We start from the raw sequence: 24,637 nt of genomic DNA on the forward strand, positions 1-24,637 counted from the left end.
GGTACAGAAGGGCGGGGGGCACAGGGCCGGTCCCCCCAGCCCATCCCGTCGCCGCGGGGGTCTGGCGGCTCCACCTGCCCCCCCGCGGGGCGGCCCCGGGGCCGGGCCGGGCCGGGCTCCGCCCGCCGCTGTCGGAGGCTCCGCCGGGCCGGGGCCGGTGGCGCAGAGCGGGACCCTCCGGAGCCCGCGTCCGTCCCGCTCCCGGGAGGGGAGGAGCCGGGGGGGGCTCCCGGGGAGGAGCCCGGGGGGGCTCCCGATGAGGCGCCGGAGGATGAACCAGCTGTACATCGGCAACCTCAGCCCCGCCGCCACCGCCCAGGACCTCCGGCAGCTCTTCGGGGAGCGACAGCTGCCGCTGCCCGGCCAGGTCCTCCTCAAGTCCGGCTACGCCTTCGTGGACTACCCGGACCAAAACTGGGCCATCCGGGCTATCGAGACCCTCTCGGGTGAGCGACCCCCCCCGCGCCCCCCGCATCCCCCCCGCGACCCCCTCATCACCTCCCCCCCCCCCACTCCTTGCCGCTCCCTCCCCGGGCATCCCCCCTGTCCCCCCTTCCCTCCCTCTTTTCCCTCCTTCCCTCCCTCCTCCCTTCCCGGCTCTTCCCGACCTCGCCTCTATTTTTCGCTGATTTTTTTCTCCGATTTTATTGGGAGCCCCCGGGGCGCGGCGCCCCCCGCCCCGCCGCCCCGCCGCCCCCCGCGCCCCCCCGGGGACCCGACTACGAGGTGCCCAACCCCAACTCCCCGGGGGCGCCGAGCGGGGGGGACCGGGGGGACCGGGGGGCGCGGGGGGCGCGGGGACAGCCCGGGGGGACCGGGGGCATGGGATGCGGTGGGATCCGATGGGGTGGGACGGGATGGGACGGGATTTGTCGGGGGGGATGCTGCCCTGGCCCCATCCCGGGGGGGATGCTGAGCGCCCCGCTGTCTCCGCAGGGAAAGTGGAGCTGCACGGCAAAGTGATGGAAGTGGATTATTCCGTACCCAAAAAGCTCAGGTAACCCCGCGCCGTCACCCCCAGCCTCCCCCCGGTGCCCGTGTCCATCCCGGCGGGACGGGGGGCGCTCCGGGAGCTGGGATGCGGGGCATGGGGGGGCGGAGGAGCCCCGTCGGTTTTACTTTCGCTCCGGAGCGCAGCGCGGGGTGGGGAGGAGGGGGGGGTGAAGGAGCTGCCGGCCCACGGCCGCGTTCCCACGGGTGGGCACCCCCGTGATGCCCCCCCACCCCACGCTCCCCACCGCTCCCGGAGAAAACAGCCGCTTATTTAGCAGGAAAACACGAGAAACCCCCCTTCCTCCCACTTCCCGCGGCGCGGACGGAGGTTTTCCCAGCAGCGCGGCCAGCCGCTCCCTTCGGGATATTATTTTTAGTCGGTAATTATTCAATTTGCCACCTCCAAACACTTCATCCCCTCCTTTATCCAGCGGGAGAACCCCATAACCAGAAGCGTTTTGTATTTAACGCGTCGCGGCGAGCGCGCCCTCCCATTCCCATCAGGTGCCCGAGGCCGGGCTGATGGGCACACGCGTTCCGCAGGGAAAACAACCCCGGGACCGTGTGGCGTAGCCTCATCCCCAGCTTTATTCCCTCCCGTCATGTGTCGGGATAAAAGGGAACGACAACAACAACAAAAACCAACCCCTGTGGGCTGCCCCGTGCGGGTAATTTGGCGCGGAGGCTTGGCCTGGGCTGGGAGGTGGGGTACGGATTTGGCCAGGGATTGCTGCTGGGGTATTAATTTGGAAATGACGGGGGGGTTGGAAATGCTGTTGTGTAATTGAGGCTTACGGGGGGAGGAATGGCTCGTGCCCGGCATCACGTGTGCCGGAGTGGGATTTCGTCTTCGGCAGGGATCACACGCTCCCTACCTTCAAAAAAAAACAAAAACAACAACAACAAGAAAACATCAAAACGAGACCCCCCGAAAATCCTCAGGTGTGATATTTCTAAGCTAAACCTCTGCAGCAGCCGCAGGTTGGGCTGGTGGTGACTTTGGAAGAAGGATGGAGCCAGAAATTGGGAGTTTGGAGCGATAGTATGAAGCCAAGGCTCGACCTTTGCCATATAGCAGGGGATGTAAACAAGGAACTCATCTTTAAATTCTCCGTCGGGGCTGTGGTGAGCCTGCTTTTCCTACCAAGTTCTGAAATTAGAAAAAAGCCATTTAACCAGCCCACAAATAAATACCGATTTACTTTACATCGCTCTGTGTTCAACTGGCTCCAAGTTTTCTATTCCCGAGTTTCTTCTGATTATCGAGATCTAATTTAAACTGGTTTCTTTTTACGCCCAGCTCAAAAAAATCCATCCTGCTTTATATTAGTACCCTCACTTTGGGGGGCTGTGCCTTGACTCGGTAGATTATAGATTTTATTTTTGTAATGTGATTTTTGGCAGGGAATGGAGCCTCACGTGGTCGTGTCTGTTCCCCCCGCCCCCCTTTAAATTTGCGGAAAATCCAATTTTTATGGTCACGGTAGAGTCCCCAGGAGAGACGCTGGGAATTCAGGGAGTGAAATGGTAAAAATCCCCCCTTTACTGAAATAAATTTGGGGTTATTGGGCTTGGAGAAGCCGAGCTGGGTTGGCTCTCATCCCTTGGCATTCCTGCGTCACAGGGATGTGAGGAGGTGCCGATGCCCAGCGCTTCCCTCCGTGCCCGACTTCACCTGGCATGCTGAATTTTTTATATTAAAATCGAATACAGATCCGTGCTGTCGATATATTTCTATACCTATAAATACATTTATAGGATAAGGAACTGGCAGCAAAATCCCTGGGACATCTGGCTCGGGGAAGGAGGGAAGGGAATTCCTCGAGGGGAGGTGCTGGCAGAAGGGGTTGTTTCTGTTTCTCCGAAGGCAGGAATTAAATGTGACAGTGGTGGGAAGGAGCCTGAACCCTGCCCAGTCCATCCATTCAGCTCCCACGAGTTTAAAACCAGCCCTTCTGCTGCCATCCCAACGATCTGGGCTCCTCTAGGAAGTATCCAACAGCCTGCGATTGTTTTTTTCCCCCCTTGTATATGTTGGATTGTGCCTTGGGAAATAAAAGAAAAAAAAAATCACTTTATAGTTTAATCAACATTTTCAATTTTTAAATTATTTTTAAATTGATTTTAAACTCAGCAGGAGCAGGCGATACTGTTATTTTCTCGAAGCAATCCCACTTCAAGAGTATTTTGCTTTTGGAGCATGGCCGTGGGGGGAAGGAGCAGCATTTTCTCCCTTCAAGATTGGCTGTGTATTCCTAAAATCATAAAAAATCATGTTAATGGAAAAGAAAGATAGAAAAGGAAGATCATACAAAGATATAAAAAGAAAGAGCATTTAAAAAAAAATTAAAATGTGGAAAATGGGAGGTAAAACTCAGCTAACCCAGTGCTGACTTCTATACAAGAATTGTACTAAAATGAGGAGTTGAAAAAGTAGCAGAGCTCCAGTTATTGTCCCCGAACCAGTCAAATTTTGGGGATTTTGGTTGTGAAGGTGCCTTTTAATTTCTGCTTCTGCCATAATTGACAGAAATGAGAAAGGAAAGCCATGAGCGAGGTGTGAAGAGCAATGAGGGGAGCCTGGAAATGGCTGTAATAGGAAATGATGATATAGAAATACTTCACAGTGTCTAAAAGTCGGCTTGTTTTGCCCCAGATGAAGGTGGCTGGAGGGGGAGTGGTGCCGATGCCTGCCCGAGTGGCTTTGCTGGGGGTGATTTCGTGGCACTTTCTGCTTTTTCAAAGAGAATTACCCTCAAATCAGTCTCTCTTTTGAGCATCAATTCAATTCTCATTTCTGCGTGGTTTTGCTTTATCGATTATTCACTTATTTCCCTGTGTTTTAAAAGCCAGAAGTTCTGGTGATGTTAAAGCTTGGGATAAACATCCAGGCCCTTTGTTCTTCCTCTGGACACCTCATCTTTGCTTTCCTTATCAATGATTGCTTTTTAATTAATTCCTTAATTAGCAGAGAGGAATGCCCGTTGCTTTGGCAGGAAAAGCCCCTGGAACCTCCCCACGTGTGTCTGGAAATGCACACGGGGAGCAGAAAATTGAATCTGGGCTGTTAAAAAGTGGGGCTGCTCTCAGTCCTAGTCCTGTATCCTAAAATAGATATATTTTAAAACTTTTATTATGTTACATATTGATACAAATTAATAATGTATGGTGGTGGGTGTGAAGCCTTTGGTATCTTTTATGTGGATACAAATATAAAGATATTACATGTGTAAAGACACTATATTAAAGGTACTTTATAGATGTATTTTTATATGTATAAAAATATACTTCTAATACATATTTTTCTATGAGATATATGGACAAGATGAGCTCTCCCAAACTACTCTATGATTCTATATTTATGTATGTTTATATGAAACATTGATATAAATATGTTAAATTGCATAAAAGACACAAAATATTCCTATATAATATATACAATTTTATAAGACGTATTTATGTGCCAAAAAGAGGCTTTATATATATTTTATATATAGACATACATACGAAGTTGCCAGGGCAATGTTGGTCACATCCAAGATGGGAAACCCCCCTCCTGCTGCCCATGGATGTGTGCCCAGTTTCCCATAGGTCTGGGATGTTGTTCCCAATGGAGCTGGCCAGGAGAATTCCCTCGGAGCTGAGCCTTTCCCAAACTCTGGAGGGGGCTGACACCAGTACTCGTTTAATATTTAATTTTATTTTTATTTTATTTTATTTTATTTTATTTTTATTTTTATTTTATTTTATTTCTGCTTGCTAGGAGTTGGTGGTGTTTGAATGTTGCTTTTCTTTAGACTTCTTTCCACGTGGGTCTTTGCTTCCATGAATTTTTTTGTCCTTTCATTTCCTCCATTTCCTTGCCTTGCTTTCTTTTCCCCCCTTCTTTTTTTCTCCCATTATTCCTCCCCTTTTTTTCCACCTTTCTTTCCTCTTTCTTTTCCCCCATTCTTTTCTTCCCATTTCTTCCTCTGCTCCTTTCCCTTATTCCCCCTTCTTTTCCCCCTCTTCTTTCCTCCCCCTTTCTTTTCTTTCTCTTCTTTTCCTCTTTTTTCATTCCTCACTGCCTTTCTTTTCCTCTCTTCCATTCTTATTTTCTCTCTTCTTTTTCCCTCTCTTCCCCCTTTTCCCCTTTCTTTTTTTCCCTTCTTTTCCCACTTTTCTTTTTTTCCCTTCTTTTCCCACCTTTATTTTCCCCCTTCTTTTCTTCCCCTCCTCTTTCTTTTTCCCTCTTCTTTTCCCTTTTCCTTTCCCCTCTTATTCCCCTCTTCTTTTCCCCCTTCTTTTCCCTCTTTTTTCCCCTCTTCCCCTCCCTTCCCCCTTTCCCCCCACCTTCCTTTCCTCCTTTTTTATTTTCTCTTACCTTTTATCCCCTTTCCTTATTCCCCTTTTCCCTTCCCATTTTCCCTTCCTCTTTTTCCTTTCCTCCTTTTTATTTTCCCCCTTATTTCTGTCCCCCCACCCCTCCCATTTATGTGTTCCCCCTCTCATTTCCCCCCCGTCTCCTTTTTCTCCCTTTTCACCCCCTCTCCTTTTCCCTTCTCCTCTTTCCCCCCCTCCTATCCCCCCTTCTTTTGTTCTCCTCTCTCCTTTTTCCCCCCTCTGATTTTCCCCCTCTCTTTTTGTTCTCCTCTCTCCTTTTATCTCCCTCTCCTTTTTCTCCTCTCTCCTTTTTCCCCCTCTCCTTTTTTTCCCATTCTCCTTATCTTCCCCCTCCTTTCCCCTCCCTTTTCCCCTATCTCTCCTTTTCCCCCACTCTCCTCTTTTTCCCCTTCTCTTCTGTTTTCCCCCCTTCCTCTTTACCCTCTCTCCTTTTTTTCCCCCTCTCCTTTTCTTTCCCGTTCTCCTTTTTACCCCCTCCTTTCCCCCTCTCCTTTCCCCCCCCCTCCTTCCCCCTCTCTTTTTTCCTCCCTTCTCCTTTCCCCTCTCCTTTTTTCTCCCCTTCTCCTTTTTCTCCCCTTCTCCTTTTTTTTACCCTCTCCTTTCCCCCCCTTCTCCTTTTTTTCCCCTCTCCTTTTTCCCCCCCTTCTCCTTTTTTTTCCCCTCTCCTTTTTCCCCCCTTCTCCTTTCTCCCCCCCTCTCCCCCCCCTTTTTTTTTTGTACCTTCTTCTTTCCCCCTCTCATTTTTTCCCCACCCTCTTTTGTTTTCCCCCCTAATCTGCCCGGGCTGTGACAGATGGACCACGATTCCCGTCCCTATTGTTGATCCATCCCAAGGGCTGGAGCTCTCCAGTGCTGCCCAGCCCGGGGCTTTTCCAGCCTGGGATTTTAATTCCTTAAGAGCGTCAGGGCAAAGCCCCCGGGCCGGGCCGGGAGGGGAACTGGAGCAGCCGCAGCCTCCACGCTCCCGGCAACTGGTGGAAACTGGGGCAGCTCTTTAATGCTCATCCAGAGCTCACCGAGCTGCTGCTCCATGGGATTCACTGCTGGGTGGGCTTGGGTGACAGCAAAACTCCTCCAGGACAACCCCAGTAGACACAGAAAAAAATATATAATAATATATATTGTCACAAATCACAAATCCAGCAGCCACTTCTTTCCCTGCCCGGTCAGGGGGTTGTGGCTGGCTCAGGCTCTGAGCTGCTGGGTCTGGAAAATTCAGCTGGGACAGAGTTTGATCCCTGCCTGATGATGGGAATTATTTTTTTGTAGATGTTTTCTTGCCTGGGACAAGCATTTCATAAAGCAGGCAGAGCCCCCACTGGGTTTTCAGCATGTTTTCCCTCTGCTTTTTTCCCCCAGTTGTCTTGAAAGCTGATTTTTATGGAAAACAGGAGGTGGCAGACTGTGTTTTCTCTGCCCTCAGCACTGATCTGAGGTGGAAGGTGATAAAATCCCTTTAAGCATTATTATAGTAAGATATTACAGAACGTGAGTAGGAAAAAAAATCTGTTTTTTAGGGCAGAAAGTGGTGAGGCCATCCCTTGTATACCACTATATTAATTATATATAGTTATATATTATTTTTCTACATTGTTGTATGATATTACTATATAGTATTATATTACTGTATTATTACTGGAGCTTCACCTTAACTAAGAGATGGGTGAGTGATCCATGAGGACACCAGGGAAAATCCAGGAAGGGCTTGTGGATGTTGGGCACGGAGTTGGTGGCTCATTCTCATTTCACATTTAATGACATTTTTATTCCTGCCCTTCTGTGTCCCTGAGTTTCTAGGGGGTTGTTACCCACTGTTTCCCTGGAAGCAGGGCAGGAAGCCATGCTGGAAAAAGGGGGGGGATGTGCCAAACCCCTCTCAATCCTCCTGATTCTGGGGAGTAAACCCTAAGTGTTCAATTAAGGCTTCTCTGGTTTACTGCATTATTTCAGCAAGTGCAGGCAGCAGGCACATGGCAGTGGTGATGCCTGTGGTGAAAGGGGTTTTCCATCCCCTTTCCCTGCAGGATTGTGATGATTCCCCATGACTGTGCTCTGACAGATGCATGAAAGCACACACAGCTCCATCCTGGATTATTTCATGAGCCCACTTCACTTCCTCACTCACTGCTCCATCCTCCCTGTGCTGCAGGCAGCTCCTGGTACCCAAACCCTGCTCTGGGGTGGAGAAGATGCTTCCTCCTCAAACTGCTGGTGAGCAGGATTAGTTTGGGATCAATTTAGAAAGGAGAAAAACAGGTGAACCTGGTTTCTTCAGCCCTTGAGGCTGCTGAGGCAGCGAGGTGTGTGCAGGTAGAGAAGAGCCAGAGGGATGCACCTCTCCAGGTTATCCGAGGGCACTCACTGCAGCAGGGCCAGTTGCATCACATAGTTGAGTGTTTTTCCTCCAGCTGGTTATTGTGATTTATTTCATTCTTTAAATCCCCACCAGTCTGCCGCAAAACAGGGTGGGTGAAACGTGGCTGTCGTGAGCCCATGTGCCAGCGTTCTGTGTGTCAGTCCCTGGGGTTTGGGAGAAGGGGGAAAACGAAATTAAATAAAAATAAAAATCAAAATAAAGGGGGTTTCTGCCATAAAATTCTCCTGGGAGTGGTGTTGGAGAAGAATGGCCCGTGCCCCAGCCCTGGGAATAACTCATCCTTCTGTCGTACATCCATGACTCCATCAGTGATGGCTGTGTGTGGTCCAGCACTGCTTCAACCAGGTGTGGAATTAAAAAGCCATAGGCACACCCAGTAGGAATAACAATCTTACCTTAAATGCTGAGTGGTGATGTTGAGCTGCTGGGAATCCTGCCCATGGGAGCTGAAGCCTGACTCCCTTTGGGTGTCTTTAGATGCTCTGCACTGGTTTGGATGGACGCTGGAAGTGGGAATGTGCTGTTGTGTCCTGGTGGGAAGTGGAGTTATGTAGCACCTTGCTGTGAACCTTCTGTTTGGGTGTTTTGGGAGGTGAGCCAGGATGGGCGAGGCAGCACCTTGGGAGACCGGGGCTCCCCTGGCATCTCCCTTGGCAGAGGAGTAGGGAAATGATGGCCCTGAAGCAACTAAATTCAAGGCAGGGCTTTTCCAGGACTGGCAAAGGGACCGTGTCCATCTCCTGTGCTGTTTTCTCTTGGATGTGCCCCTTCCAAGTGTGCTGTGTCCCCAGGGCTCCTGGGCTTTGGTGACAGGTGGGCTGAGCCAAATGAACCCCAAATGGAGAACAGCTCCTCCGGGGTCCAGCCTGGGGCATCCCATCAGTTCCCACACTGGGGGAGTGGCGTGGCTGTGGTGATGCTTTGGCTTGGAGCTGAGCAGTGGCACCTTGGGGTGAAGGTTGGTTTGGGTCTGGGAGATGGTGGGAGTGACTGGGCAGCGTGTTTGTCTCTCCCCAATGGTTTGGGACTCACTGGGATTTGTTCAGGCACTCTGGCCTCGTGTCATCTCACGAGTGAGATGTGTCTCTTGGAGCAGGCAGGAGCGGTCTCCTGGGAGCTGAGTATCCAGGCAGGACCTGGGCCTCTTAAAATAGACCCTCTGGGAAATGTTGGTGGGTTTTAACAATGAAACATATCTCATTTTCTGGAGTGGTCCCCGTGGGATGTTTATACAGGGAACAGCATTGGCCACGGAGGGGTGACAAGGGTTCAGGCTGCTGGTGAACAGAGCAGGATCATCATTGCCAGCGTCTCCCTTGGGCCAGGTCCTCCTTCCTGCTGTGGGTGGGCATGGCTGGGGGTGGGATAGGACAAATCCTGCTCCTTCCCTTGCAGGGGTTCTGGGATTCCCAGCTGTGAAATCCTCAGTGGCAGCTGGGGACAGGAACCTTTTCCTGAGCTCAGCTGGAGATGCCAGCACAGGATTTGTTATCCCCCTGACCGTGGCTGAGCAGCCCCAGGAGATACCAGGCTCCCTGGTGGTTTCACCTGCTTGTCCATGGGAGGAGCTGTGGGGCTTGTCTTGCCCTGACAGCCCACATCTCAAAAAAATCCTTTTCCCTGCCTTTTCCTCGCTGGCCCCGGTGTCTGGCCCCAGACTACCCAAGGAATACTTAACTGCCAAAATTGTTGACAGGGGCTTGGGGTTTGTCTGTGCAATGAGTTGTGAGAGCAGGGACAAGAGTTGGAAGGTCTTGTTTCCCAGTGGTTGAAGATTCCTGGTGGGATCAGGTTGTTGGTGTCTTCTTCCACTTCCTCCTGCCTCCTTGTCCTGCAGGATTTGGCCCAAAGCCCCTGGGTGTTGGTGGCCATCATCTGGGGCTGCTTCTGTGTTCCCATGGAGCTCTCAGGCTGGTGGGACCTGTCCTTCCAAGCATCCTCCTTGAACTCATCCCAGGGAAAAGGAAAACTTCACAAAAACCAGCTTCCAGCTGCTGCTCAGCTCCTGAAACCTGGCTCTGTGTGTGGGCATCGGGTGGCTTGGTCAGGAAAGCCATCCCTGGTGTTGGGAGGGGTGGTCCAGCTGTGCTCTGCTCAGAGCATCAGAGCTGGACCAGGTGAGAACATAGGACAGTGCTGTGGTCAGAACTGACTGACTCCAGGCAGGACTGGGAATGCTGATCTGGGTGGCTCGTGGATGAGCTCATGGCTTGGCTGGATCCTCCATGGATTGGGCTGTGTCAGAACTTCTCACTGCCCAAGCACATCCCACAGCCAGGCTGGGGAGGTGTCTGGGGGCTGTTACCCTTGCGTTGCCTTGGCAGTGCTTCCTGTGCAGCCACAGCCAGCTTGGGAATGCAACCACAGTTTGGGAATGAATCCATGTCCAGGTTGGGAGTGAGCCGTGTGAGTTTGGAAGCGCCTAACTGGACAAAGTTAGATGTGTTGGTCATCTCCAAGCTCGGGTCTCCAAGGATATTTATTTGGATTTCCCCAAGGAAAAAAGCCCCATGTTGCTGGGAAGTGGTGGGTCTCTGCTGGATGTACTTTTTGGAGGGCTCCCCTCGAGGTGTAGCAGGCCTGGCCAGTCCTGTTCCCACCCATCCAGCCCAGAGCAGTGTGGACAGGGCTGTCCACGCATCCCTGTACGGTCATGACTCTGCAGAGGCTCCTTTGAGGAGGTTTCCTTGGAAACCTGACAGCCAGCATGAGGAGGGAGCATTCCAGAGAGCTTCAGCCCCAGTGGTGACCAAAGCTGGGAGAAATGACTTTCCCTGGGGATGAGCTGCCCTGGCTCAGCGTGGGGAAGTGGGATGCTTTGGAAAGCTGCCAGCAGCTGCTGTCTGATTCCCAGAGAGGCTTTTCCCTCTGCTGTGAGCTGCCTGCAGACCCTAACCCAGGCTGTGTCTTTGCAGGAGCAGGAAGATCCAGATCAGAAACATCCCCCCCCACCTACAGTGGGAGGTAAGAAGTGGCTGATCCCATAAACATCCCATTCATCTCCAGCAGCATGAGCTGTGCTGCTGGAGCATGTGGTCTGCAGCCATCCCTTAATTTCCCAGTAACTTCAGGAGGGAGCATGAACTGGGCTCCAGCTTCTCCCTGCTTTTGGACAGCAGAGCTGTGGGCCAGCTTTGAGTGCTGGGTCAGCTTTGGGATGATGGGATGCAGGTGGGTGGAGGCATTGGAGCAGGTGGGTGGGTGCTGGAGGGTGTTTGTGGGTGGAGTGAGCTCTTGCCCTGCCTGCTTGGGGCCTCACCTGCCCAGTTTGCTGCTCTGTCCCCAGGTGCTGGATGGCCTCTTAGCTCAGTACGGCACGGTGGAGAATGTAGAGCAAGGTAAGATGGTCCAGCGTGGTCCTCATCCCTGCAAAATTCCCAGCACTGCTCCCCAGGCTGCAGGAAGCCCACTGGAATGAAACCTAGGTGGATAACCAGACCAGCAGCACTGGTCTGAAATGGGTTTTGGACACAAACCCTGATGGTGGAGGTGGGGGCCACCTGTCCAGTGGTGGGATGACATGGGCAATCCATCCACCGTCCCCAGGAATGCTCCTGATCCCTGAAAAATGGAAAAAAAACTATTGTCCCTGCAAGCAGAAATGAGCTGAGTGTAGCTTGGGATCCACTGGTGGGCCAGGGATGTCCAGCCTTGCATTCTGCTTGGATCCAGCCCAGTCCTTGTGCTGAGGGAAAACGCAGCAGTGCCCAGGCGTGCCATGGGACAGGCACCTCCCTCCCCCCATGCCAGCTGTGACACCTCTCCCATCCCTGCTCCAGCTCTGCTTCTCTTGCTCCCTGCAGTGAACACAGACACAGAAACTGCCGTGGTCAACGTGACCTACGCGACGAAGGAGGAGGCAAAAGTGTGAGTGGGGTTTGTTTTGCTTTGCCCATAATTTCACACCACACCAGCTTTCCCAAGGGATCCCAGGTATCCTCCAGGCTTCTCTAAGCTGTCCCACCACCGGGCTGTCTTCTGCCTTCTCCCCTGGTATGGGGGATGGGGTAAGTACAAATTAGGGGTTATTTCAGAAGTGGAAGCATGGTTCCAAACAAAACTTTTTGTTTCAGTCTCGTAGACTTCAGCCCTGTGCTGGAGACCAGCCAGTAAGTAGTGAGCTTATTATTATTAGTGGCCAGGGTTATTTTTATATGATCAAGAACAGATCACAGGCCACAAAGAGCTTTTGTGAATCCATTTGTTCATGGATGTTCCACCAGCTTCCCATATGAGCTGACCCATCATGGTGTTGGATAAGTGAGGACAGAGATGGGGACAGTGATCTGCTGGTTCAGGAGGGCAGAGGAGAATCCTTCTTATGCCTCCAGCCTTGGCTGGGTGTGCTATGGACCACAGATAAACATGGCATGAGTGTTTTAGGATTATGGAGTCCCCTGAGCTGGAAGGGACCTACAATGATCATTGAGTCCTGCACAGGACAGCCCCAAAAATCCTGCCATGGTCTTGGGAGGTGTGGCAATAAAGGAAGATAAAGTTTCTCCAACACAGCAATGCTTAATGCTTTGGGATAAGAGGCTTTTTTGGACTTAGGAAAGGGATAGTGAAGTTGCAGAAGTCCTCAGAGGATGTGGAATTCAGGCCTGGCAAGGAGCTGCTTGTGATCCGTCAGTATCTGAAGTGGGATGTGGTAGGAGCAGGGAAAGCTGGAGCCAAGCAGGGTCATGGCAGACACTGACATGGCCAAACATCACTGCTGAGGATGGGTTTGGGACATGACGAATCCAGGTGCTGCCTCCCCACCTCATCCAGACAGGATGGGGGTTGGGGTTCCCTGCAGAGGGGGCACCATGTGCTGCATCCTTCTCCCTGGAGTAGTGGGGGTGGCTTGGAGCCACTCTGTCACCTTCTCCATATCCAGAAAGCCTGTGGCATGTTTCTCATGCTGTGTGGGAGCTTCTGGCAAGGACTTGGCCAGGTGAAGGGGCAGGTCCCTGGGCTGCTGTCCCACCTCCGCTGGGGGAAAGGTCATGTGCCAGCTCCAGCATGACCCACGTGGAAAGGGATGACGTTCCACCGGGTTACAGGGCTTGCTCCTCCTGGGAAAAGTGTGGGGCTCTGGCTTCTCATGGCCACCTTCCGCAGACTGGGGAGGGAGGAAGATTCAAGTTGAGAACCACATTCTACGTGTGGTGGGGGCACTGGAGAGTGGAACCCATCCCCGGGGAGCCCCTCACCACCCCCCTGCATCTCCCTGCCTTGCAGAGCAATAGAGAAGCTGAGCGACCACCAGTTTGAGAACTATTCCTTCAAGATTTCCTACATCCCGGATGAAGAGGTGAGCTCCCCTCCGCCCCCCCAGCGATCCCGCCGCGGGGGCCACTCTTCCAGGGAGCGGGGCTCCTCCCCGGGGGGCTCCTCACAGCCCAAACAGCTCGATTTCCCACTGCGGATGCTGGTGCCCACGCAGTTTGTTGGTGCGATCATAGGAAAGGAGGGCTTGACCATAAAGAACCTTACTAAGCAAACCCAGTCCAAGTAAGTACTTCCAATGGTTTTGTTTCCTTCCCTAGGGTGCTGTAGGTCCCAGCTCGGGTTTTCCCTGTGCTGGGGGCTCTGGAGTGCTGTCCACTGCTGATTCCTTGGGGTGCAGCCTTCAGGGGGTGGTGGCAGAGTTCAGGTCCTAAACCATTCCTGCTGGCCAGGGTGGTCTGGGTACGGCAAGAAGGGGATGCACGCTGGGAGAGGCCTGGAATGAGTTCCTAAAGCCTCATGAGAACAGCTGGGGATGAGGCTTTAGGGAGAAATGGCAAGTTTGGGGATAAAATCCTGAAGGTGCATCCTCAGTGCAGTGGTCTTTGTTCCTGTGATTTGCTCATTCTGCAGCACCCCATATGGGCTAGAGCTGTTGAGGGGAAAGGGACCCTGTGGGAGCACTGCCATGAGAAGGATGGGCTTTTGTAACTGTTTGAAGCCTTTTTCAGCTATTAACGTGGTTATTTTTGATCTAAAAAAGGAAAAAAAAACCAAACAAAAAATGGGGTTGTCTTGCCAAAGTTTTCCATGTTTCTGTTGTTGCTGTTCTCCTGGTCTCACTGCTCATTCTCTGCATGGTTTTCCTGCATGGTTTGTTCCTGCCCAGGTGTGTTTGTGTTTAACCCAAAGTTGTCTTCTCCTGTGCTCATCATCCTGAACCTGGTGATCCCGTGGGACGTAGGACTCCTGTCCCAGAGCATCCTAGTTTTCAGAGGAGTTTTTAGAGGCAAATCTTTGGTAGTAGTGTGGCTGGAGGTAGAAAGCTGAGCCAAACCCCGGTGCTGGGTTGGCAGGAAGAGGTTTGTATGGAAAGGGGGCAGAGGAGTAGGGAGAGGAGCTCTTGGAGCCTGGCTCACCCCAGGCCATGGCCACCTGGTAGCCGTGAGCAGATCCTGGTTGGCTGCACGCCCTTTTCCAGGTGAGTCCTGGTGGGATGAGCAGCAGGTGTAGCTGTGTCCTCACCACCCAAGAATGGAATTTGCCCTTTCCAAGCCCTGAGCCTAGCAAGGAAGGTGGGGAGGTGCTGGTTTCTCCCAGCCATGAAGCCAAATGCTGTTGCTTGGAGCAGTTTCTGCCCCTGAATTGTCCCTGCTTGCGGAGTGGCTCCTTGTGCTGCCCTGAAGACCATGGAGGTGCCATGGAGGAAGGCCGTGTTCAGTGCTCTGCCCTCTCCTGCCCTACCCACACTGAGGCACTGCCTCTTCTCAGGACTGGATGAAGGGGACCTCAAGAGTCCATCCCAGGCAGTCACAGGAGCCCCTGTCCTTCACTCTGGGTGTCATCCCACACTCTGTCCCTGCCCAGTCCACCTTCATCCATCGGTGTGATGATCTGTGGGTGACATCCTGTTGCCCAGCCCCTGCTCCTCCCCAGAGCAGTGTTGGGTTCTGGATTCCTCTGGTCATGTTGGATTTCACCCCTGGTTCCACACACAAAGATCCCAAAGATGCTTCTGAGCCCCAGGAGGCAAAACTGTGCCCAGGATGAGCAATCTTTTTCCATGAAGAAACCCAGACCAAGAGCCCATCCCGCCAGGTGACCTTCTACAGCCCTTGGAACTCCATGAGAGAGGATCATGGCTACCCAGCAGCCATGGGACCGGGATAACCCTGCAGGCATACTGTATTGTCCATTTGGAGAGGGCCGTCCCTCATGGCAACCACTCCCTGAAGCATTCCAAGCCCCCTGTAAAGTCTCTTGGAGGCTTTACCTGCTGCACCGTAGGCAAACCTTGTACCCCCAGCTCTTGCCATCCCTCCCTGCAGCACCTGGTGATGGGGTGAAGGTACTGATGGTCCCCTTCTCCATCCTCCTTTTGGAATGGAACAGTTCAGCAGTGGCACTGGGATGTGCTGGGAGCTCCAGAGCTCTTCCTTCTCCAGCTCTCTGGGGTGGGACGTGCCTGAAAGCAGCAGCCCCTTCCTGGCATCCCTTCTTCTCTCTGGCAAGTGAGCTCATGCCTGCACATCCAGACGTGGGATGGGTTGGTCAGCCAGGAACCTGGCTTGTGCCCTTTTCCAAGGCTTGTCCAAGGTGCTCGTCACCTCAGTACCTCCATTCAGCACTTGGTCTCTCTGGAGTGAAGGCTCAGCCATGCTCTCATCTCCACCCACCTCAGCTGCTCACGGGTCCAAGGAGCTGCGTAGCTCCCACCATGGTGTTTGTTGGGATTTCTCATCGATTCTCCCTGCCTTGGGAGCATCAGCCTGGTCTGTCATCACCTCATGTGGCTATCATGACGTGTCCACCCTGTCCCTGGTGAAGGGGTGGCAGCAAGTGTCCCTGTACCTGCTGGGAATGGATCCTCCAGGCCAGCCCGAGGGAGCTCCATGGCTGGGAGCACCAGCTGAAGCCACAGGAGATCTGGAGAGATGGAGCCTACACTGTCTTCAATCCCTATTCTGTGCTTGGATGGAACTACTCCAGGTCCCTTTGGAGTGGGTGGGGTTGGCCCTGCCCTTCTCTCAGGGAAGGCTCACCCAGCTGTTCCCCTTCCACCATCCCTGTTCCAACGTGCGGCCTCTTGAGCTCCTGGAAGATTTCACCTGTGCAAACCCACCTGGACCCCGCAGCATCCCAGTGTGGGACTCTGCCCCACAGCCCTTGGCTTGGTGTGTGCAGCAGCACCCTGGGTGATCCCGTCAGGACAAGGCATCGGAGACGTGGCCGAACACCCTGTGAGAGCCGAGCGCTGGCAGCGTTCCTGAGCTGCCACTACCACGCCTGCTCAGAAGATCTGGCCTTGGCTGCAGCAGTGACAGGGACACCGAGGCGGTGGCCGATGGCAGGACGGCCGCACGGCGTCACCCTCCGGCGGGAAGAGCTCGTGGAGTCGCGCGGAGAAGACGGAAAAGTTCTTCCCCCTGTTGTCCAAGGCGCGTAGTCGAGGTGCGGGAGTCTCCTACCCTGCTTTCCTCTCTCCCTCTCTCTCAGGGCTTTGCCAGGTACGGTTGAGCGTGAGGAGCGAGCTGGAGGCCGTGCCTCCTCCCGCCATGAGCTGAGGGAGGACCAGAGGAGTAGAGCACGGTCCCTGCCGGTGCGCACGGGAGCCTTCTGGTCTCCCCTGGAAGGGCGTGAGTACCAGCGCTGTTGTTGCCGGGTGCCTCCGTGTCGTGACAGACGCTGCCCACGGGTAAGTGCCCTCTGTCCCGAAGGACGTGGCCGCTGGACAGCCTCGGGTGTTGTGCACAGAGAGGCGGAGGTGGCAGGGCCTCTAGTCCAGTCTCCTGCTCCGAGCGGGACCGGCGTCAAGAGATGATAGACCAGGTTGCTCAGGGCTTTGTCCAGTTGTGCATTTGTTCTGCCCTCTCGATGCATTGGTTGATGTTGTGTCACCCCCTCAGCTTCCAGGACCTCGGGTCCTACAGGCGAACGTGGCCCAAATCTGATCCAAACCACCCGAAACCAAACGCTGGGCCTGGGCTTGCGTGAGCCAGGTGATGGTAGATGCACCTGAGACCCAGGTTCACCCCAAAGCTTGAGCAAGTGTTGAAATGTGTATTTCTCAGCTCCTGAGCTCTCAAAACGCTCTGTGTGGCACCAGGCCCATCTCAGGGGCTCCTCTCTGCTGGTTGTTTCACCGCAGGGTTGACATCCATCGGAAGGAGAACGCCGGCGCTGCAGAGAAGCCCATCACCATCCACGCCACGCCCGAGGGATGCTCGGAAGCGTGCCGCATGATCCTGGATATCATGCAGAAGGAGGCTGACGAAACGAAATCGTGAGTGCTCCTGGCTCGGCTAAAAGCCTGGTGGGAAATGGTGGTGGTGGTCCTTCTCCTTTCCAATAAATCCATAGTACCTGTGGCTGGAAATTCCTATGGTTCCTGACTGGCTGGACCTTTAGATTTTTTCTTTTTTTAACCCATTTTAGAGCAGAAGAGATTCCCTTGAAAATCCTGGCACACAACAGCCTGGTGGGGAGGTTGATTGGCAAGGAGGGCCGCAACCTCAAGAAGATTGAGCAGGACACGGGCACAAAGATCACCATCTCCCCGTAAGTTTCTGTGACAGGACCGGGGGAATGGCTTCCCACAGTCAGAGAGCAGGGCTACCTGGGGTTTTGGGAAGGAATTCCCTTTGAGGGTGGTAGATTGCCCCGAGAGGCTGTGGCTGCCCCATCCCTGGAAGTGTTGCAGGCCAGGTTGGACAAGACTTGGAGAAGTCTGGTCTAATGGGAGGAATCCCTGCCCATGGCGGGGGGTGCAACTCGATGTGCTTTCACATCCCTTCCAGCCCAAGCTATTTCATGATTCCATGATTTAATGATTCAGTGAAGTGCTGGTGATCACCAGGCCACCTCATGGTATCCAATATGGTACAAGCAGAGCTGGACGTGAAAAACAGAGCAGCTGTGTCCTCCCATGTGCATTCCTCATGTTCCTCATCCCAGATGTTGGGCAGGGAGGGGGCATGTGGCTCTCACACTGTCTCAGCGGGGAGCCCTCAGCTGCGGTTTGAGTTTTCCCGGGGTTTTCCTTGGCTTGAAGAAGCAATGTAACCGTGTCTGTGGATTTTCCCATGGGGCAGGCTGCAGGATTTGACCATCTACAACCCCGAGCGCACCATCACGGTGAAGGGCAGCATGGAGGCCTGCTCCAACGCCGAGGTGGAGATCATGAAGAAGCTGCGCGAGGCCTACGAGAGTGACGTGGTGGCCGTCAATGTAAGCTCAGCCCTCCTCCCACCGTGTCTGCTCCCGCCGCGAGCGGCCAGGCACGGATTCAGAGTGGGAGTCGCTGTGTTACAACAAGGGTTGGGCCTCTCCCGTCTCATCCACACTGTGTTGAGAAGCCCAGTGCTCCATCTTTCACAGCTTTCTCCGTGTTTTTCCTTTCCCAGCAACAGGCCAACCTGATCCCAGGACTGAACCTCAGTGCTTTGGGCATCTTCTCCACAGGGCTGTCCATGCTCCCGTCCACCCCAGGGGCCCGAGGGGCTGCAGCTGCCACCCCGTACCACCCCTTTGCAGTAAGTGTGAGATGTTCCCGATGTCTGGGGTGTCCTGCCGGAGCTGTTGGGTTTGGGTGGACACTATACCTGTAGGGGTCACCTCATGGAGAGCTCTGACTCTTGGCCATTTGGGGGAGATGCTCATTGCAGCAGCAAAGTGGAGAGGACAGGGAGTGAAGGTGGCAACCCCTGGGGGGATCAGCTGCATCCCTGTGTTGTGCTGAGCTGGGTTTCACCAGTGTTTAAGGACTGGCTGTGTCCCAGGGGTGCTGCTCTCTGAGGAGAGCATGGGAAAACCTTGTAGCTTTTCTCAGTCCTGACCCCAAGCCCACCACTGAATTGTGATGGTCTGGACTGGGGTGTGTCCTGTGGGTCTAGTCTTGGTGGCCACAAGAGCCCCCTGGTGTGGTCACGGGGCATGCAGGGGACAAGCAGCCCACCCTGTGCATCCACTGCCATCAGCTTGGATCCCTGCTCTGGCACCCGAGGGGCTGTGCTTGTGGGGAGCCAGTCTGCACCCTGCCTCACAGGGGAGGGTTCTCTTTGTTCTCGGGGCTGAAACCTGGGCAAGGTTTCACTGAGCTGACAGTGGCCAGGGGTGGTGCAGTGCCAGGAGAACAGGATGGCCAAGGTGCTGGTGGAGAAGGTCCATCCCGGGTCACTCAGGCTCTGTGGGCTGTCTTCATTGGTCCCTAAATAATTTATTCCGAGCTGTGGGTTAATTGACCTGTGCTGTTTTCTTTCCTTGGAATGCCAGCAGCAGAGCGGGCGGAGGAGGACGGTGAGTGCCTGGGAGGAGGTCTGGGGGGGTGTGGTGGTTCTGGAAGGCTCCAAGAGGGTTGGTTGGTCACTCTCAGACTGTGGAGGGAGGGTGCTGTGCCTGTATCCACAGCCTTTGGGAGACAGCTGTGGGAATTATGTGTGGGTGAGATGGAGAGGAGGACAGGTCTCCTGAAGGGCAGTGTTTGGTATGGGGTCCTTCACCCCAAAGCTTTGTGCAGCCTTTTTTGAGCCCCCCAGTGAGGCCAGAAGGGGACCTTTTTTTTCTGATAGAAACATTAGCAGGACAAAGCAAAAAAAATAAAAAACAGCAGTGGGGATGGACTGGGGTTAACTGGGAGCTCCCTTCCACATCCCAGCCTCGTGCTGTGCCACGGGCACAGGATCCAGGCTGCAGCTCATCCTTGGATGTGCCTGTACTGTCCTGGAGGGGTTTCAGAGGATGAAGGGTGGCTACTGTGTCCCTTGTGTCATTCGTGGTGGTGACACACTCCCTTGTGTCAGGTCGAGGGTGTCAGGGAAGGAGGGGCTGGCACCTTGAGGACATCACTGATGTCACTGTCACCCTCATTTTCTCTCCCACCACAGGGCTCCTCAGCCTATCTGTCGAGTCTGTACGGAACCCCCGCAGCCGGCGCCTTCCCTCATCAGCATCCCGTAAGTTTCCCTTCCCCAAAAGCGCCTCCTGCTATGAGGTCTTTCCTTGGGCACCTTATGGGAGGGCAGGCACAAAGCAGGGAATGTGTGCCAGGTCCACAGCCTGAGCCAGCAGAACCCAGCCCACCACCTCTTCAAGACTGGAATGCTGGCAGGGGGAAGCAAGCCCATGAAACAGCTGTTCCCCTGACCCTCTGGCTTTTCCGTGCCCTTTCCAGCTGCCAGAGCAGGAGGTTGTGAACTTGTTCATCCCGACACAGGCAGTGGGGGCCATCATCGGGAAGAAGGGGCAGCACATCAAGCAGCTGGCACGGTTTGCTGGTGCCTCCATCAAGGTGAGCAGGAATGAGGGGCTGGGCCAGGGTTTTGTACCTCAGATTTTCCCTTCCCACTGCTAAGGGCAGAGAAGGGAGCCCTTGATGAATGGTTTTGCTGCCCAAGTTAGTTGAAACCCAGTCCTGCAGCATCCCGATTGTCACCACTGCTTGAGCAGGGGGGCGTCTCTGCATGGGGAGGTGTCTCTGCGTGGGGGCACATCCCACACAGGGGAGGTCTTGCCCGAGGAGGGTCACACTCACACTCCTTCCCATCCCTCTGCAGATTGCCCCGGCAGAAGGTCCCGATGCCAGCGAGCGCATGGTGATCATCACGGGGCCACCTGAGGCTCAGTTCAAGGTGCGATGGCCACAGGGTGGGGGCCGGCTTGGGGGCTTGGTAGGGGCAAGGTGAGAGCATCTCTTTGGTCCCCACCGTGCCGGGGGGCCTCCTCAGCTTGGCACCATGGTTTTGGTGCTGCTGGATGTTGGCACATCATTGCCTACAGGAGTGAAGGGCACAGCAGTCCACCTCCAGGATGCTGCCCACCACTTCTATGTCCCCTTTGTCCCCTCTCCAGGCCCAGGGGCGAATATTTGGGAAGCTGAAAGAGGAAAACTTCTTTAACCCAAAAGAAGAAGTGAAGCTCGAAGCCCACATCAAGGTGCCTTCCTTCGCTGCCGGCCGTGTCATCGGCAAAGGTGGCAAGACGGTAGGTGGGAGTGTGTGGGCTTGTCTTGGTTTGAAGGACAGGTGTCTGCTAAGAAAGGCAGGAGCCTCACTTGAAATGGAAAATGTAAACCCCCTCCCTCCAAATTATTATAATTTTGAAATTAAGGGGCTCTCAGGAAAAGATATGGGAATAGGAGTAACAGGTCTTTGCTAGAAAAAAATAAAATAGAAATGCAGTATTACAGAAAAAATAAACCCAAAGCGCTGACAGAGTCAGAATCCAAGCTGACATCCCATCAGTCAGTCAGGATGTTGGCAGCAGTCCCATTAAATGGTGGCTGCACTCCTGCAGTGACAGATGTGGTTCTGTTGGAGCAGTGCTCCTGGAGAAGGTGCAGTTTTCCTCTGAAGGTTCAGTGATGATGTACAAGGGTCTGGTTTTCCTCTGGAACCCAGTGGAAAAAGGCTGCTCTGATGTTCCAAATCTCAGATTTTATCTAGGTAGGAAATGTTTGGCTCCTCCCCCTGGGTGGAGCATCTCCCAGTGGGATGTTGGAATTTTATCAGCCATGCAGTGGGACTCAATGGCCCATTAACAGGAGATAGCTCCCTGGAGGAAGGATGGGTTGTGGAAAAGATAAAGAACACTGCCCCACCTGGTTTTAACAGATGGTGATAGAATACACGCTTTTGGTTGCATCCTGTATTGCAACCCAAGACAGGGCTCCCACCTGCCCCAGGAACAGAGAGCTGGACATTCCTTATCTCCCCTCACCTCTGTCCAGGTGCTCTGTGATATCAGTGATGTCTCAGTCCCAGCCCGATGTCCTGGGGCTGGTTCTTGGATGGCAGCTATCTCAAGGGGACAGGGTGTGAGCCACAGCAGCCTGGTGCCGTGTCCTGGCTCACAGCTGGGGTGGCACCAGGAAGGGAGGATTTTTTTCCTCATCCACAGCAAAACCTGGATCTCTGTTGTTTGCTCCAGGTGAATGAACTGCAGAACTTAACGAGTGCAGAAGTCATAGTGCCGCGAGACCAAACCCCAGACGAGAATGAGGAGGTCATCGTCAAAATCATTGGGCATTTCTTTGCCAGTCAGGTAAGGTTTGGCTGTGCCTCTCCCAGCATTCCCAGTTTAAGGAAAACCACCAAGCACAGCATCCCCTGAGCTGCTCTGAGTGGTTTCTGTGCACCCAGGATGCACTGAAGGGGTTTCTGGCTGCATTACAATGGAAGATTGTCTTGGTTCAGCCAAAATCCGTGCCTTGGACACAAAATGGGAATTGGCTTCTGAATCCCACCTGGGTGCATCTAACCAGGCTGGGTTCCTGACTGCGAGGGCAAAATCGAGGCTCTGAGCGATGGAAGAACAAGCCAAACCCTTGCCCAGAGGAGCTGGAACAGAGGCTAGACAGGGTTAAGAGGAATAAAATGGATATTTCTTGAGGCCTTCATAGGCCGCACCCTGGCAGTACCAGTGCCACAGCCATGACCCTGCCCGGATGGCTCAAAGATGGAAGCAAAGCAGGGCTTGGTCACAAGATCTCACATTTTTGTAGGTTTTAGTCCATTTGCATGCAGGAGTCAACTGTCCCATTAACAGCCTCAAATCATGACATTTCATCCTCCTTGCTTGCCCGCCCTCTTCTTTTCACATTGTTTATGCTTAGGGCCTGACGTTTGAAGAGATTGTCCTTGAGTCCTCAGCTGGAATATGACTGTTTTGTCTTCACCACCCTGTGAAAAGATCCTGGTGACCCTTAGTATAAAACTAAACAGAGGCATCATGAGCACATCCTCCTTTATCACAGAATCCCTTCCGTGCTTGGCCTGCCATTAAAAGCTGTAGGGTTGCGACGCTGTTGCGTTTGGCGGGGGCTCACCCCGTTTCTTGCCTTCCCCCCCAGACCGCCCAGCGCAAGATCAGGGAAATCGTGCAGCAGGTGAAGCAGCAGGAGCACAAACACGCTCAGGGAGCCGCGGCCTCGCAGCACAGCAAGTGAGGCTCCCGCCAGCACCACCCGATGAATGTAACCCCCGCCAGCACCGCCGGAGCCCAGCAGGGCAGGGGACAAACCAAAGAGCCCCGAGCCCCCCGGGCAGCCCAGAACCGGGGCACGGGGCGCGCTCTCCACCCCGCAGCTTCCGCCTTACTCCATCGCCGCTCCCCCGTCAGCTGGACTAACACAGGCAGAGAGAGGTGGTTTTTATTTTACAATTCTCCCCAGACCTGCCCATTCCACCCCGGAGGAGCTCGCCCGGCCGGCCTGGGTAGGGGTGGGGAGCGTGGCGCTCGTTGGTTTAGAATTAATATATCAGTAACGAAACTAACGCCGATTTTTAAGTTTTGTAAGGTTTTATTTTTTAACTCACTTTTTAGAATTTTTTCGGGGGGGGGAGGGGGTTGTTTGTTTTTAGCAAAAGCAGGCTTTTCTAGAGGTTTAATGGAAGGAGCTGGTTCGTTGGTTCTCTAATGCACCGTAGAGCAGAGCTGTAGGATTGCCAGCAGGGAAAAAAAATACTAAATAACTGTTAAAAAAGCAGTTTCTGAAGGGCTTTGAGAAGAGCAGGGCCTGTAGGAGCCAAGATTCCTCACAGAGGAATTGTTCCTCTTCTTCACACACTTTTTCCTCTTTGCTTTTGGGTTTCCTAAAGCAGGGTTTGCATCCGTTCTGTCCCCCCTTTCTGTTTGTCTGTCCTCTCTCCATCAGTGCCCAGCACTGACATCCCTGGAAAATGATGGGCAGCACCAGCCCTGTCCACTTTGGACTAGCATCTCTGGGGAAAGATCCCTGTTGCAGGAAGAGGAGGGGGAAATGGGTGAAAAAAATGGATTTACAAGAGGTTGTCAGCCCAGGGCTGGAAAACCCAACCAGCAAAATTGGCTTCAAATGGAAAATAACCCAAATAACCCTCCTGACACACACACACAGAAAAACTACCTCAGGTTTTCGTACCTCAGCACCTTGCGCTTGTGTTGCCCTTCTAGAGATTTCTTGTATGCCTTGTAAAACTGATAGTTGGAGCATTTTTTTATTTTTGTAATAAAAAAAAAAAAAATGAGTTGGAAAAATTATCTCGACCAAGTCAGATGCAAAGTGGAAGAAGGAAACCATCCCGTGTCCCAGAGCTCTTCCCTAGTCTCCTGCAAGCTGAGAGCCAGTGGCTGTTCCTTCAGAGAAAGCTTGAGGAATGGTTAAAAAGAAAAAAAAAAAAAGAAAAAAAAAAAAAGGAAAAATAAAACATACAAACACATACACATGGAAAAAAAAAAAGTTTAAGCAAATCCAAATGATGGATGGAAGTGGTGAAAGCTGGGCAAGAGCAGGGAGGGGAGTGGAGGCAGCGGTGCCAGCGCCGCTCCCGTGGGCTGCGAATCCGTGTTTTCCTCTACTGCAAAGTGTTCTGTGAAAACCAACCCAAGACACCGACAAAAAAGAGAAATATATCCAGCTAACCAGAGCCTGAGCCTGCTCTCTGTTGCTTTCTTTGGGGTCCCCTTTCAGTGGTCAGAGCTGGGAGTTGCTTCCTGGTGCCCAATTCCCTGCTCCCAGGGAGGGAAGGGCTGGATGTGGGGCTACAGGCATTGCCAGGTGGAGTTTTACTGGGAAGCGTTGCCATCATGAAGGCACCTCCTGCTCCCTGCACCTCCCTGGATGAAATATCCAGTGGGAAAAGATGCTAAATGGGGCTGGGATCACCGTGGCAGGATGGGGCTGGCTGGGCAGGGCCTGGGATGGTGAGAGGTGCCAAAGTGAGGGACCTTCCTCCCCCCCCCTGAGCCCCAGAGCCAGGCTCTTCCCTCCCCCCTCTCCAGCTCTAGGAATGCTGCCACGGGACAGTGGTCCAGGTAGCACCTGGGACAGGCAAAACTGCAGGCCCAAAGAGGGAGAAGTGAAGGGAAGGGGGAAAGCACACATAAAACATTCCCAGCTGCTGTGTCCTCATGCTCAGATCTTCTCCATCCTCAGGGAAGACTAATTACCCCTGATTAATTATCTGTAAGGATAAA

At 53.4% G+C, this 24,637-nt stretch overlaps 1 protein-coding gene across 6 annotated transcripts; it reads left to right on the top strand.

Moving 5' to 3' along the window:
* Positions 1 to 256: 256 nt before the first annotated feature.
* IGF2BP2 (insulin like growth factor 2 mRNA binding protein 2) lies at positions 257 to 22,628 on the top strand. 6 transcript variants are annotated; one of them, XM_062498969.1, is made up of 17 exons: positions 257 to 446; positions 937 to 997; positions 10,669 to 10,717; positions 11,040 to 11,091; positions 11,557 to 11,620; positions 12,980 to 13,252; positions 16,836 to 16,970; positions 17,123 to 17,245; positions 17,779 to 17,914; positions 18,091 to 18,219; positions 18,959 to 18,982; positions 19,570 to 19,638; positions 19,857 to 19,973; positions 20,239 to 20,313; positions 20,534 to 20,665; positions 21,611 to 21,724; positions 22,533 to 22,628. In XM_062498969.1, exons 1-17 carry the CDS (start codon positions 257 to 259, stop codon positions 22,626 to 22,628), a joined length of 1,839 nt encoding a protein of 612 aa, XP_062354953.1. The 6 variants fall into 6 exon arrangements, with proteins under 6 accessions (XP_062354953.1, XP_062354954.1, XP_062354955.1 ...); XM_062498970.1 differs by having other exon boundaries at positions 18,962 to 18,982; XM_062498974.1 differs by lacking the exons at positions 257 to 446; positions 937 to 997 and adding an exon at positions 10,518 to 10,561.
* Positions 22,629 to 24,637: the final 2,009 nt, after the last annotated feature.

This window comes from Cinclus cinclus, chromosome 10, assembly GCF_963662255.1.
Source record: "Cinclus cinclus chromosome 10, bCinCin1.1, whole genome shotgun sequence".
Taxonomy (NCBI): Eukaryota; Metazoa; Chordata; class Aves; order Passeriformes; family Cinclidae; genus Cinclus; species Cinclus cinclus.

Bases quoted from the DNA above. Each gene is read 5' to 3' on its own strand.
- IGF2BP2 (XM_062498969.1), top strand. From the start codon at position 257: ATGAGGCGCCGGAGGATGAACCAGCTGTACATCGGCAACCTCAGCCCC. The intron at 11,092-11,556 runs GTAAGATGGTCC...TGCTCCCTGCAG, and splicing joins GGTGGAGAATGTAGAGCAAG to TGAACACAGACACAGAAACT. The intron at 13,253-16,835 runs GTAAGTACTTCC...GTTTCACCGCAG, and splicing joins ACTAAGCAAACCCAGTCCAA to GGTTGACATCCATCGGAAGG.